We start from the raw sequence: 16,048 nt of genomic DNA, 5'->3' as shown, positions 1-16,048 counted from the left end.
AATCAAGTTAGTTTCACAGGATCTATTTTCTATAATCCTGTGTTGATTGGTATTAATTATACTACACTCCTTTAATTTATTAATTGAGTCCCATATCAGCTGCCCCATTATTTTGATGAGGATCGATGTCAGACTAACAAGCCTTTTTAAAAATTGGCACAACATTAACTTTCTTCCAGCTTTCTAGAACTTACCTATTGTCCCAAGACTTACTGAATATCAATATCAACATCAATGGTCCAGTGAGCCACTCAGCCAGCTCTTTTAAAACTCTTGGATGTAAGTTGTCTTGAACTGCTGATTTTAAAATGTCCAACTTCTGTAGCTTTTGTTTAACATCTTGCTCAGATACTGGTGAAATGGAAAGAGTGATATCATCCTCATCATCTGACTACATTATCTTCTCTCCCCCCCCCCCATGCAGAACAGAAATAGTTTTTGAACACTTCTGCTTTTTCTGCTTTATTATTGATCATTTTATCATTTCCATGTAATAATGGATCAATACCATTATTAGGATTCTTCTTGTTACTAATATACATAGACAGTCAGAAGGAGGTTTATTTTGACTCTGTTGGCCATAAATTTCTCTTTGTATCTCTTTTCTTCCTTATTAACGTTCTACAGTTCCTCGCTTCTGATTTATATTCATTACTGCCAATTTCCCCATTCTTCCATTTGTTATATAAAAAGTAAAAATAACTGTCTTTACTTCCTCTCTAAACCAGATCAGGTTTTTTTAAACAATACAGCCTTCTCCTCAGTTGTAGAATTGTGGCTTTGGGGGCATCTAATAAAGTGTTCTTAAACAATTTCCAATTAAAATTCACATTTTTTTGATTAAATTCTTCCCAGCTGATTTGTGTCATAATTATTTTCAGCTTTGTGAAATTGGCCCTTTTCAAGCACCAAGTGTTCATATCACTGCTCTGGTCTTTAATTCTGTTTGCACATTATAAAAGTGGTCAAGTCATGATCATTTGTACCTAAGCTACTATTAATTTTTAAATCTGTGATCAGTTCCTCCTCATCCGTCAAGACAAGGTCTAATATAGAATTCCCCTGTGTTGGTATGCAAGGCTTTCTGCATTAAGAAATGGTCATTTATAATATTTAGAAATTCCAAGGATGTTTTAGTACTGGCAGTATGAGACCTCCAGCATATGTCACTCAAATTGAAGTCCTCCATAATCACTCAGGTTTTTTTCCTACACATTCTTTTCATTACTTTCCAACATGACTTACAGTGGGACCCACAGGATAATGTGGGCAATTGTCAAAGTTGTACCAGCTATGGAGCTTGAGTAGAAACATATTTCTTTTTCCTCCTTTTTATTGGGTTCTTTTCTTGAAGTTATGACTTCATTTTTTGCTATTAATCTAGTTAGCAACCTTTTTAATTTGTTACTAAATTAAGCACTTCAAATGCCAGTTTGAATTTAGAGAACAGGACTCCTGGAATCTTTCTTCCAGGTCTTTTACAGTCAATATGCTCTGAAGGTTCTAGTGAGACTGTTCAGAATATTTTTGGTGTTTGCACTTGAAGTGTGGCATACCTCTGGTTTCTCCAAGAACTGTGATATTTCACTACAGCAGCTTACATCCAGCAGCTTGCACTTGAGTCTTCTGAGAACTGCCTTGTAGCTGCTTTTCAATATATATTTTTTATTTTCCAAGAGCATCCCTACAAGATGGCTTTCTTAACAGAAAATGGTAAATGGTAAAAGCTGCCATAGACCCTCAGTTGAAAAATAGAGTGTAAAGTAGTTCAGCCTTCCTAGATTTTAATGCAGAGTTATAGTCTGCCTACAATTGCCAGAAATTGACTCTGCAGGGAGAAGATAAGACTCTCTGCGGGTGATTGCAGAAAGGGATACTTCAGTGTTGAGGGGGTTTTTAATTGACCTATAAACTGCTTACTTCTGCCAGTACTCTGGAGCCAAGGAATGATCCTGTCAAAAGATAAGACCCTCCTTCTCTGTTGTGAATTTAGGAGCTGTCCTAAACTCTCCTGTCCTTTCACCCCAGGCTTGGGAGTAACCATTCCTGCCGTTGATTTAGGGTATCACCTGTCATCTTCACTTTCTTGTTGTTATAACACTGGCTATGGGGGCTATGCTCAAGATGGAAAAAAGCTACTGGAAGTGTGTTCCGGCACTTCTGTACCCCATAAGTGATCGTACTGAAAGTGACAGAATGGTGGTCTAGCTCCCAAAGAAGTGCTAGGATGGTGTTCCAGCGTGTTCCAGCACCATTCGAGCCTTGCATTGGAGTCTGGGATTTCCAGGTTAGGGAACTCTTAACAGTTTGAGGAGGGTTCTTGTCTTTTTATGCAGTCGTTCACAACCTACTTTCTCCTGTCACTGGAGACATAAAACAATGAGCCTGCCCCACTATTAGTGGGTGAGCAGACTCTTCTTCTCAAGTGGGCTTCAGTTAAGGAATCACATTTAGCAATGTTATTGTCCAACTCAGTGCCAGTTCAATAGCTTCAAAAAGGGGCCTCACAGTATTAGCAACATTCCACTGAGAAACCCTACCACACGCTAAGCTCCCTGGGTTTGGTTTCTGTCATCTTTCTGGTTAGGATGAAAATCCTTTCTAGTTTGGGGTAATATGACAAATCTTCACAACGTCTCTGAGGCTTTTTCATGACCGTACAACATGAAGTTGCACAAGATGAGAGGAAGGCATTCAAAGGTGGATCTCACCAGATCTGGGCTGGATCCCAATGACTTCATTGAGGTCAGGGGACTTCCCCTTAAAGAGTGCCCATCCTCTTCTAAACGCTTTGTGGACAGTTCCTTTCTGTTGTCCAAGAGTTTGGGTGTAAACGCTGTCTGTAGAGTATTTTGAACAGGTTGGATACCTGTTGTAATAAGCATGGATGCTTTGAAGTGACTGTGGAGGCACTAATTGTTTTGGGTGTCTGGTGGTGAGCTGAGATGACACTATTCAAGCCCTGAGGTGAGTTTTTTTCCAGAGGAGAAGGCTTCGGAGTGCAGACAAGAAAGCAAGCAGACAAGTCCCAGAAGTTTAAAAAAAAAATGCTACCATTTATTCAGGTCATTTTAGAGAGAGGAAAGTCCAAGGATCAAATGCTTTGAGGAATAGATGCTGTATCAGCCTTTTCCCTGTAAAGGGTTAAGAAGCTCAGGTAACCTGGCTGGCATCTGACCTAAAGGACCAATAAGGGGACAAGATACTTTCAAATCTTGGTGGGGGGAAGGCTTTTGTTTGTGCTCTTTGTTTGGGAGTGCGTTCGCTCTTGGGACTGAGAGGGACCAGACATCAATCCAGGTTCTCCACATCTTTCTAAACAAGTCTCTCCTATTTTAAACTTGTAAGTAAATAGCCAGGCAAGGCGTCTTAGTTTTACTTTGTTTTCTCAACTTGTAAATGTACCTTTTACTAGAGTGTTTATCTTTGTTTGCTGTACTTTGAACCTAAGACTAGAGGGGAGTCCTCTGAGCTCTTTAAGTTTGATTACCCTGTAAAGTTATTTTCCATACTGATTTTACAGAGATGATTTTTACCTTTTTCTTTAATTAAAAACCTTCTTTTTAAGAACCTGATTGATTTTTTCCTTGTTTTAGATCCAAGGGGGTTGGATCTGTATTCACCAGGAGTTGGTGGGAGAAAGAAGGGGGGATGGTTAATTTCTCCTTGTTTTAAGATCCAAGGGGTTTGGATCTGTATTCACCAGGGAATTGGTGAAAGGTTTCTCAAGGCTTCCCAGGGATGGGAATTCTTGGGATGGTGGCAGCGGACCAGAGCTAAGCTGGTAGTTAAGCTTAGAAGTTTTCATGCAGGCCGCTACATTTGTACCCAAAAGTTCAAATACAGCCTTGACATCCACCAAGAAGCTTTGTGCGGCAAAGTTCTTTCTTTCTTTTCAACACGTCATGAATGTCGTTATTAAAATAATTAACTCTACTTGAGCAAAAACTTTGCAACACCGACTTTTTAAGGCCCTGTTGGAAGATGTTGATGATAAACAGTCTGATCTTATCTTGCACACAGAAGTATGATGGCTGAGCAAAGGTAACGTTCTTGCATATTTTTTAAGCCTAATCAAAGAGATCAAAGAATTTCTGAAGTCCACAAATCAGAACTTTGAGCAACTAGAAGACTCCAGCTGGTTAATGGACTTGGCTTTTCTTGCCAACATCACTGACAAATTGAACATTTTAAATCTTGAGCTCCAGGGAAAAGACAAACATGTGGCTCAAACGATAGGTTCTGTAAAATCATTCAAAACAAAACTGATCTTGTGGATGTCACGTATGAAGACAGTCTCTCGTACATTTCCCAAGTATGAAGAAAATGGTATGTGACAGTGATTTTAACCCATCACCATTTGTTATCCACATTCAAACACTTCTGGAACAATTTGAAAAGAGATTTCAACTGTTCACCATCATTGAGCCTGTAGTTGCCTTTCTTGTGAATCCTTTTACTTGCCAAATAGAGGTAATAGAAATGGCTACATCGATTGAGAGCCTCATTCAAGTAAGAACAGAAGATGTGGAACTGGAGATTTTGGACCTTCAAAATGATATTGTTCTAAAATACTGCGCAACAGATGAAAACTTTTGGAATCTGGTTGACCGAAAAAAGTTTCCTGCCTTAAAAAATGTAGCATACAAAATAAAATCTTATTTCAGTTCCACGTATCTATCCAAAGTTCTGTTTTCAACAATGAACATCATAAAATCAAAATACAGATCTTGGCTTACAGATGCCCATCTTGATGATTGCTTACAAACGGGAATATCATCCTACTCTCCCAACTATGAAAAATTGGCTGAAGAAATGCAGTGCCAAAAATCACACTGATTTTATTAGAAAAACCACATGAATTAATGATACTTATTTTCCATTAAGTGCTGATGAGCGCGTATGATTAACTTGTGTTTAACTTTTTTTCATATTTATTTGTTTGTTTATTGAAATCCAGATACAAGTAACAATACAAAGAATATTTTTAATTAACCATAACTGGCTATCTATGTTAAAGTAAGAATAATAAATATATTTGGACCAGCAGAATAAATATATTTGGACTAGCAGTTCAACAATGTTTTACTTTTTTAAAATAAATAAGATGAAAACTGTTTGATATTTATTTTGTAAAAACTCCTTAATTTTTCTTATAGGTAGATAAAAAAGAGCAAATTCACATGGTAAGGTGAAAGTAATTGCCGAATAATTTAATTAATACCTTTTACATGTAAAATTACCTTTTTTATCTGATGGATTCATATATTATGTAATATTAAATACGATGTTTTTCGTATTATTTAATGTACAAATACAAAATAAGCCTTGAAAAATTGTTGGCACCCACCACACGCTTCTGAAAACATGAATGTGCTATTGGCCACAAAAAGGTTGGGGACCACTGAACTAAGCGCTACTTGCATGCTGCACTAGTGAATTCTGCCTCTATTTTGAGTTTCTGGCCCTACATTTTAAATATGGAGATGGGGAAAAAACTTGAAAAGATTTGTTTTATTTGCCTTACCAACATTGTATGCAATATTTTTTTAGACTCTTATAATACGTTTTGAGCGGTGAGAACCTAATTTTCTTATCGGTCACTACGGTGTAGGGCAGAAATATAAAATGAATCAGACAGACATAGAGCCAGGAAGCTTTTAAGGAGACCTTGAAGTGGTAGGTAAGGGAACCTCTAAATCTAGCAAGTGTGGTTCTTATTATAATTTATGATGCCATACGGGTGTTTTGTATCCTTGAAACCTCTTTGAATGGTGACTTTATACGGTAGACATTACTTTTTCCTTACTCAGCTCTTTGGCAGAGGCTTAGGAATTATTTTAGCTCTGAATTAAGAAATCTGAATTGCTCTGTTCCATTTTTAACATGTTCTCTCTATTATTTATTATTTACTGTAGTATAAGGAGGCTTGATTTTTAAATCCTTGCAAATTAACTTACACAACGTTGCTGGTTCCAGCAAGCTGATGTTTTTGTGGCCTTACGTTTATACACGGGTTTCAGCATATAGTAGAAATGTAACAATTGCAGCACCAGGGCAATTATTGGAAAAGAGTCTGATCCTACAAGGTGCTGAGTACTTGCAACTTTCATTGCTTGGGAAGGTACCAATCCAACAAACCACTTAAGGACATGCGTATCCAGACTCTCAAATGTTCTCTCTGAATTTAGTAGGGTAACTTGTGTATCTAGTTAGGTGTGGGGCTTAGGTCCTCAGCATCTCTTCGCCTTCCAGTTTGTATTCTGATTCTGCATCTCTATGCACAGACTTGTGGGCAAATGGGCCACAGTTCATTTAATTAAGAACAACATACACCAATATATAATCCAATCTACATAGTCATAATGTTCATCATAAGACCAGCAAACGACTAGAGAAACAATTTTTTCTTGTTCTTGAAACTGAGAAATAATTGACCTTTTGTGTTCTTTCATTTCCTATTTTTATTGCTAGGGATGTGAGTTGATAGAGACACCGGATCAAGACTTCACTGACTTCACCAAGTGCCTTCAGATACTTCAGAAAAAAATAGAAGAAAAAGGTCTCCAGGTAAAGCCAACTAATCTTTCAATCTCTGGTAGTGTTATAACTAGGGTGACCAGATGTCCCAATTTTATAGGAACAGTCCCGATATTCAGGGCTTTTTCTTATATGGGCACCTATTCCCCCCACACTCTGTCCCGATTTTTCATACTTGCTGTCTGGTCACCCTAGTTATAACTCTTCCTCCCGAGAGAGCCTAGGCTGCTGCATTAGGCTTGCACTGAAATGAAATGGTTATTTACTGTAGCCCTGACAATCTGCACGGAGAGTAAATATTTGTTTTTGCTAGGTGAAATTACCCTAGACAGACGGACAAACAAACAGCTTTCTTAAGACAGCTTGTATTGATTTGTGTTTAATGAACTGCCTAACATGTTGAAAAGTGATTTGTGGGTGGTTGCTGGCGCTGGTGTTCAAAGCAAGAGTCCCACTTGGGTATGTAAATAACTCTTAAAATCTTGGCACTCTGGACATTGATGCTGCCCTCCAAAAAGGAGTTAAGAAAACAAAGAACCTCAGGTTGACCAACGGCTTACTCCCTTTGAAATCAAAGGGACTATTTTCAGAGTAAGCAAAGGTTAAGCCAAGAGTGAGACATGGAATTTAGCTCCCCCTTCTCTGGCTTGGGGGAGCTGATGAGGAGGAGTTCCTAGGGATCCCATCTTTTTCTTCCAGTAGAACAGCAACAGCACCTGACAGGGAAAGAAGAGAGAATCCCCTTTTACTCCTCCTCTGAAGAAAGATCTCTCCCTTCCACGGATAACCTACAAGGCGAAAGGCAAATCCTGAAAGGAGAAAAAGGAAATACCAACTCCTGTTGCCTTCCCCAGAGATGAGAGGTGAAGGAAACGCTAGCCTTTCACTCACTCTCTCCACTTCAGTGGTGGGGGGAGGGTGGGGGGTAAAGATTCCAGCCTCCACCAGCTCCCTTTCTCTTACAGTGGAAGCGGGGAAGTAGGGAGTGTTAATGTTACCCCCCACCCTGCTCCCTTGTTCTCTGTGCAAATACATAATGCATCTATTTTGCTTAAAATCCCTTTTGAAATGTCTTCACCTTCTAATAGGGAAGCAATTCCCTGAGGCATTTCTAAAGATTCTGGTGAAGGATCTCCCACCATGCACCTTTTTATGTGCTTTTCCCATCAATACAGAGTCTCCATCCTGATAAAAACTAAGGTGGGTGATTCCCCTCCACACACTGCAGATGCTGTTGTCTGGCTAGTTATGAGTCAGGAAACCCTTTCAAATATGTTTACTCCTTTGTACCCTCCCTCATCTCCTATGCACAAGGTAGTGTAAGGCTGCTTCACCCTGTAACACCAAGATCTGTGGGAACAGACATCAGAACTGGTGAGCTTTGGAATCTGCTTTGACCACTGAGCCAGTCAAGTGCTGCTCATTATGAATGAGGGTGGCAGAATTGGACCCAGAATGAGGAGGGACTACAGTAAACCTAAACTTGATTGAGTTCTGCACCCTATGCTCTTATCAGTCCAATTTACTGTGGACAGATGGGTTTTAAAGGGATGTCATGAGAGGTTTAAAACTGAATAATAACCACACAGTTAAAATTAGTGCAGTAGGAGTGTGACGTCTACAAAGGCATTTCAGAAACAAGTAACCTCTTCCTTAAATCTTTGACTGCTTTGATCCCCCTTTCATTGACTAGTGCAATGTATTGTATTGTATTGTATTGTTAAGACTGATAAAGGATATCACACTTCAAATCCTTGATATTTTGTGAAGCACAAACCTAAGTGTAATTGCATTAATTGTTCAGAATGCTTGCTATCGCACAATACCTAACTTTTCAATTCAACTATATTGTTATGCTGCTATATGTAATGACAGCTGAGGTGCTGACTTTGAATTCGGTACTAACCTTTTGCTTTTCTGAGGATACAATCAACTGAAAAGGGCATGATTTCTCCAAACATAGCTACTGTGTTTATTAAATGCTGGCTACTTCGTGTTCGAGGCGTCTATTGCATAAAATACCTAAAAGCTGCCATCAGTTGTGAGCCGTGCAATTTGATGGAATACATACATTTATTTTTCTATTGTTGACCTTTCTCTTTCTAGCACCCACCTTATGGCAGAAACAATCACTGCTTCGATATACATAAATGACACAAATGAAATCCCAGACTGCATCACAAATCTAAAGTTTTAGTTTTTGTTGACATTTCCTTCTGTTTACAAGCATTAAGTGTCATTTGTCAGGAGTAGCATGGACACTAATTTTGGGTGCCTCAATTTTTAGGGGTCTCGCCTGAGAAACCCTGATCCTGATTTAGAGATAAGTGTTTGCAGCTCTTGTGATTCAATTGGAGATGCAGGTACGCAGCACCTCTGAAAATCGGGCCCCTTTATTAGATTTTGTGTTTAACCTTCAACACCCAAATTGGAAAATTTTGCTTACAAGTATCAAGGGATGAGTCGAATGGACCCCAAAACCAGAGGATTAAAACACTGTTGAGTACAGCCAGATTCAAGCAATGCTGACATTGGATAAGGTAGCAAACATCTGTTTCTGTAGCAAAAGGCTTATCATGGTGGCCAGCTTGAGCTCTAGAAGGGAATAGTGATCACTTGGTTCCCCAAAAAATAAAAGGAGTGAAAGGAGCTCCTGGTATCTGAAACTTTGAGGAGAACAGAAAGGTATTGTACTCTACTCCTTTTTGGAATGTAGGAAGACCTTTCATTGTACTTTTTGGATTTTGGCTTCAGAATCCTTTTCCTTATGTGAATGGTTACTGAGTAAAAGATGTTCTCCTGGTGCCGGAACTTAAACCCATGTGTGCAAGTTCATTTTTACCCTCAGGCCAGCTGGGATTGAGGCAATCACACTAATCAACTAGAAGTATAAAGAGGGCCCCAACATCTTTTCCCTTGCACTAGTGTTGAATTTACTTTTTGTTTTATATCATCCATACTTGTTCAAAATATTTTGAGCTTACACTGTGTTCCTTATTTGCTCTTCAGGTAAGCAATGATAAAAAGCTAGAAAACTAGATGCACTCAATATGTATTGCATGCTCACAATCAACTGTAACATATTCTGTCTTAGAACAAAATACAACATTTAGAAGCCTGGATATCTGAGCAGAGTTTTTCCTGGATTGGCGTGAGAGTTGCTTATACTCCCCATGGAAATTGCTTCTTTTATGTCTGTAGGGAAAGTTAAATGTCAGTCAAGATCTATCATGCAGGTCTCTAAGGGGAATTTTTCGCTAACAAAAATAATTCATAGCATCGTTTGTTAATCATATGTGATTACTGTTCCTTAGACAGTCCAAAAAAAATGCTCATGTACAGATTCAATATGGCATCTAACATCTCTGGAGTGCTTGCTTTTGCTTTACATGCCCTCATTTGATATCACATTGTGTATCCATAACCAAATAATGTGCAATAAAATAACAGTATAATTCTGTAATTTTTGAATCATCAACTTATATGTGTGGACAATTAGACATTGTAGTACATTGCAGAAGGATACAAGCAAGACTACACTTCTTAAATTCTAAAAGCCAGATTCTGACTAGTTTTCCCCTTGTACACCCTATTCACTTTAATGGGGGTTGAATGGATAAGAGAGAGGGATGAAGTAAAGCAACACAGAATTTGACACTAGACTTTGTTTCCAAGGTTGTCAGATGTTTCTCTGTTTTATATCTTTCTTCTAGTTTATGGCTCTCTTAAGGTCCATGGGATACAGTTCCATGTCAGTAAAGGTCTCTGTTCTTCTGGCATGTGCCCTTTTTATACTGTTTAAGTCACTTGATGTTTCAGTATGCACATCCTGTTTTACCACTTTAATCATGAAGTCCTTTTTCATATCAGTATTTGGACAATTTCATTTCATTTTAATATCTGCAATAAATTTATTTAGGATTATTCTTCTCTGGAGTAATATATTACTGTGTCTACTGTTTAATGAAACCTGGCTTTCTTAGATAAACAGCACATTCTCCCTCCCCCTCATGTAGTGCATATTACTACAAGGAATCCTTTAAACTTAGGTGTTGAACACACTTATTATAACAATAATAATACCTAGCTTTTCTACTGATGCAAAGCACTATATATCTCAAAGTGATTTACTAAGGAGGTCGGTATCAATATCCCTAGTTTCCAGATGGGGAAACTGAGACACAAAGAGGGGAAGTGACTTGCCCAAGGTCACCCAGCAGGCTAGTGGCAGAGCCAGAAATAGAACCCAGGTCTCCTGAGTCCCAGTTTAGTACTGTCTCCATTAAGCCACACCGCTTCATAGTGACAATAATCAGTCTCCTTTTTACAAATCAGTTTCCAGGAGGGAAAATGAGGAATAACTTCTCCAGTTGAAACTACCTGCTTAATTTTAAATAGGTAAAGTATAATTTTCCAAGTTTGAATTGACTCAAGTGCTGGGGCTAACACATCTGCTCTGGCAAAAATTTCATGTCGTCTTCAGTGACCATGACTGATCTAGCCTGGGTTTATATTTAGTCAAACTCTGGCACCTCTTGTCATTCCATACCTGTATTACCACAGTGGACCATAGATTCAGTACTGACTCAAAGAGATGAGTCCTCACCTGTTGAATCACCAGTACCACTTCACACAGCACCCTGGGTTTTCCATCTAAGTTTTCCACGTGTGTAATGTATAACCCAGACCCAGCTTAACATCCTGTCTGAGACTTGACAAGTCACTTCCCAAGGTGGTAAGTCTCCCAGCAGTATCAACATTAGTTCACACTGCAAAATAAACCCGGGACTTTACTAGTGTGTGTGTGTGTGTGAGAGAGAGAGAGAGTTTCTTTTGAATAGAAAAGGGACTGAACTAATGCAAACACTTTCTATAGAATGATAAAAAGAAAAAGTTCAGATTCAGACTTATACTGTACATTTAAAAGAGCTAGGTTCTGAAGCTGTTGAGATGCTTTGAAAAATGTGATTTTTAAATGAAAATGCTAATATATTACCAGTGACCTTAAAAAATGTCTTTTTCTTTAACTTTTCCACAGTGACATTGATGGTTTTATTAATTTAAAAGCATTAACATTAAATCTTTTGAAAGGCAATAGGAGTTTCAATAAAATTCATTTTTATATTGTTGGCCTATATAAGGAAATGAAGATCTGCTATAACCTTGTTTTTAGCAGGGAGTTTAATAAAGCTATATTAAAAGTCTCAGAGCTCAGTTTTAAAGTAGATGGTATTTTAGATGAAACAGTTAAAGAAAGAACAATCTGTACTTTCCAGACAAAGATAACGCTTTAAACCTATCACTGGATTATAAAAATTCCCTGTAAATCTGAATAATGGATGAATAAACTAATGCTGATTTGACTTCTTGAGCCTGTGCTTTTGAGGACTGTTTATATTTGAAGTCTCTTCATTAGTTATTAAGGAGTCCTTTTATGGGCTTGTCTACACAGGGACATTCGGGAAAGTTAAGTTAACAAGGCTATGTCTACACTAGACACCACTGAAGGTGACGTGTAGTGTACATGTATCTGCACGTCACAGTGAAAATCAGGCTGTGTCCATGCTGCGGTGTGTAGCTACACATGCCAAGGAAAGGCTGTGGTGGGGGGAGGCAGTGGGGGAAAAGGCTTCAGCTGCTTCTTGCTGCTGGAGCCTTTCGCGGCAAGGAGGAAAGGGGTGGCGGGGGGGAGACAGGGCAAGGCTGAAGGCCCTGCCAAAGCCTTTTCCCTGCTGCTGGAGTCTTTTCCTGAAGTGGGGAAGGGCTCCAGCAGCGGGGAGTCAGCGGGACATTATGTTCCTAAAAAGAACATGTAGCTGGAGGAGGCATGACTTGGGTAAGCAGAGAGCCATGTAGGATATGTACTTGGCTGCATACCCAGGCCCTTCAGGCCTGTCTTTACTCTACTCTCCTAAGCTGTGCCTCACAGTCTATGCTGCTGTTCATATCTGGGCTAGGGGGAGTATGCCTGTATCTACGCTACACACCACGGAAAGGAGTGTGCAGTGTAGGTATACCCTAAAGTTGTGAAGTTAACGCACATAAGTTAACTTCTGCACTTTAACTTCATAGCTTTAGTTAATTCATTTTAAGTTTTTATGTAGACAAGCCCTTAGTAAATCTTTCCTGATTGGACAATGGAATCTGAAGTGTTGTCAACCTAGTGCCCGATCCTGAGGAGTGCAGAACGCCCTCATTTCTCATTGTGATCACTGAGAGTTGAGGGCATTAGCACTACGTGCCACTTGGCCCTTTCCAGAAGGGACTAAATGACGACCTGTGATGATTTGAACATCTGAATGACAATGGGCTGGCTGGAAACTTCCCCCAATTTATTTTCTTTAAATGTGAGTCGTGACCCTGTTTTAATGGGGTCACCAGGGCTGACGTTAGACTTGCTGGGGCACAGTGCTAAAGCCAAAGCTTGAGCCTCACTGCCCAAGGGCTTCAGCCATGGGTGACGGGGCTCAGGTTACAGGACCTTCCACCTGACGTGGTGGAGCTTGGGTGGTCTCAGGCTTTAATCCTCCTCTTGGGGTCCTGTCGTAATTTTTGTTGTCAGAAGGGGGTCGCGATGCAATGAAGTTTGAGAACCCCTGCTCTGGAGTGATGAGGAAACTGAGGCAGGGATATATGTGTAGGATTTTTTTCTGAGGATCTGTGTGTTTCTCATGTGATTAAAGATAAATGGTGTTAATTACTGTGCAATGTGTCTGTGCGTTTTATAAATTATGCCCACTATGTGCCCCCTCGAAGAGGTAACCCAGAAGGCTCGTACCATTGGGTGGGATTTTGGAAGAGGATGTGCGTTTAAGAAGGAAGTGTCTGAGGAGGCAGCACTGGGGACTAGGAAGGGGGCCATATGGACACAGTTCTTAGGCAGGGGTGCCAGATTGAAGATCTTCACCCCGAGAGCTCTCCCAGAGGCCCTAAGACAGTGGCAGTGTCTGGTCTGGTCTCTGCTCATACTCTGGAGGATTAAAACAGTTGGGGATTCAGTGGCTGGATTCCCTCTGGCGAGTGGCAGACACTTCCACCAGGAGTAAATACTCAAGCAGGACATGGGTATAGGCTTGCATGCTCCTTAGTGCTTCAGATTGACAACCATTCCACTACTGTTATACGTGAACCTGATTCACCTCTTGCACTGGTTTTATACTACTGTGGTGACTCCATTGACCTCACTAGAGATACTGATGCAAGTGGAGAATCAGACCCAGATTATACATGTGTCTGTAGCATCTATGACCCACAGCTGGAACACTAGTTATGTTGATTCAATTGTCGCTAGAGGATTGTGATAAAGAAGCACTTAAAGTCCCAGCTTCTGCTGCTCCTCTTTAGAAAACAGCGGACATTTAACTTAAGATGACAAATAGATAGGCCTGGTTCTCATAGATGACTCTGAATACACTGCAGTAGTTCTAAAAGAGGCCTCGGGCTGCAATACCTAACCCATCCTTGCCACAGGAGAAATAGAATAGACTCCCTCACAAGGAAGACCTGTTTACCAAACCCCCTGAAGTTAATGTGATCTGTTGGGTGCTCAGCACTTTTGAAAATCAGGCCACTTATTTAAGGGCTTAAATATAGACTTGGTGAACTTAACTTTAGGCATCGAGGTTTGAAGTCTCACTGTTAGTGTTTAGAATGTTACCATTTTATACACTTATTAGCTAATGAAAATTTGTCTCTTTTCCCCCCTAAAATAAGTAATTTTTTTGAGATGAATGTCATTACATAGTGGTATGGAATGTTGAAATACAAATAAAAATGGTTACCCTTTTAAAACAAAAAATCTTTACAATGTGAATTTTTCCTAAATCTAGATTTTTTTTTCTAAGAGTAAAATATGGCACTATGGGAAAACTAAGCATGGATCCTTACCAAACTTGCTCCTAATGGAGTCCTGATCTATGACTTGTGCTCTTAGGTGCTACTGCAAGAGAAATAATATCAAGCCAAATCATATCAGAGTACTCAAGTTTTATTCATTCAACAGCTTGTATTCAGTACTGCTTTTCACCATAGTTCTTGGTTCTTAAGAGTGAGATTTTAAAAGGTAATTAAGCACTTAAAGATGCAGATAGGTGCCTAAGTGGGCTTTTCAAAAGCATGTAGGTGGCCAATTCCTATTGATTTCAACAGGAGTTAGGTGGCTACATGCTTAGAATCCCACTAGGCACCTATTTGCATGTTTAGGTACCTAATTACCTTTAAAAATTTGACCCTAAGCAGAACTATGGAGTCGCAAGGACTTTATTGGAAGTAATACCCCAGTGATTTGCCCCCTCCACCTCCCAATGTTTGAAGGTTGGCTCAGCAAATGGGAGAAAATCACCCTTTTTCCATTACTTACTTTTCCTCTCATGTTAGAGACACAGTCAACTTGAAACATACATGCCTGACAGAAAACACCTCAGTTAGTTATAATTGAATGAGATCAGAGGGGAAAAAATATTTTTTCACCTTGGTTACTTGATATATTGGACAAAATTTTGTGAATGGTTTATAGTGAAGTCAGTGTCTCTTGCCATTTGTAAGATTTCATATAGCAGCAAGGAAGAGAAAAATATTTTTTAAAATAGGAATGTGAAAAAAATTGAAAGAGGTGGGGATGGTGCAGTGCTAAGGAGTGGTGTCTGAAACTAAACTGATCTTTAGAAAAATAAAACCTGACTATATTTCAAGTTGACTGTGCCCAGTTAAAGGGTCAGACATGGGCATTTCCCCCCATGTCACTTAAAGAACCTATTACAGTTCTCTTCTACATACATTAAGCAACGAAATATCCCTACCTACACAAATTAAATGTAAGCATATGAACTTGAAACAGGAGGCACTCTACCCACAAAGCTGTAAAGAAATTCTGCTACAGCGCTCTTTAAGTGAATGGAAATATTTATCTGGGTTAGAGAACAAAAATAACTTACAAAATACTGACTCTGTGAGGTGAGGCTGAAGATTTTTTAGAAAGGGACTTTAAAAGGTGGTCTATCATGAAGTGAATGGGGAGTTGTCTGAGGATAAGGGAGGTGTGAGAAGGTGTATATCCTCATTTGATCGGTGCCCTGGGATTTGTGCTTTCTGGCTCTGAGCTACTTGGTGGAATTTAAAGCTGTGCTTTTGCCCTTTCCAGCCCTGAATGGTCTGGGACCTTCCTACATGAGACTATTTCTCAGTCTGTGCCTTACTGCTGCAGTGAAGATCTGCAGAGGTGCTTAAGCTGGACGGACACACACACACACACACAGTATAAACAGCAGGGAACTGCTGGCAGAGCCTTCTCAGTGAAGAGTGCCTTTCCTTTGGAATGCTTCTCTTCTCTGATTGACATTTCTTGAATCTGTTGACCTGGATATGCTGCAAAGCAAATGTGATTTGAGCAAGCCCTGGTGCAGCACTGAGGAAAGGAGGGAAGGATTTCTGTTTGGTGTTAGGTGGTGGGTTTGAATCATATTGGTCTGTTGACTAGTGATTAGATGACAGGAGAAGGAGAAGTCCTGCT

The 16,048-nt window shown here is 39.6% G+C and overlaps 1 protein-coding gene across 8 annotated transcripts in view; it reads left to right on the top strand.

Annotated features, from left to right (window-relative positions):
- TPK1 (thiamin pyrophosphokinase 1) overlaps positions 1–16,048 on the top strand; it is a 502,338-nt gene that overhangs the window by 287,075 nt on the left and 199,215 nt on the right. For 7 of the 8 annotated variants that reach the window (XM_065583869.1, XM_065583873.1, XM_065583867.1 and 4 more), the window contains one exon: positions 6,475–6,570. The exons of the other annotated variant lie outside the window; for it this stretch is intronic. In XM_065583869.1, coding sequence (XP_065439941.1) covers positions 6,475–6,570 — 96 coding nt within the window. The remainder of the gene's footprint in view (positions 1–6,474; positions 6,571–16,048) is intronic. 8 annotated transcript variants of the gene reach the window in all.

Source organism: Chrysemys picta, chromosome 2 (genome assembly GCF_011386835.1).
Source record: "Chrysemys picta bellii isolate R12L10 chromosome 2, ASM1138683v2, whole genome shotgun sequence".
Lineage (NCBI taxonomy): Eukaryota > Metazoa > Chordata > Testudines > Emydidae > Chrysemys > Chrysemys picta.
This window is presented reverse-complemented; position numbering and strand designations above follow the sequence as displayed.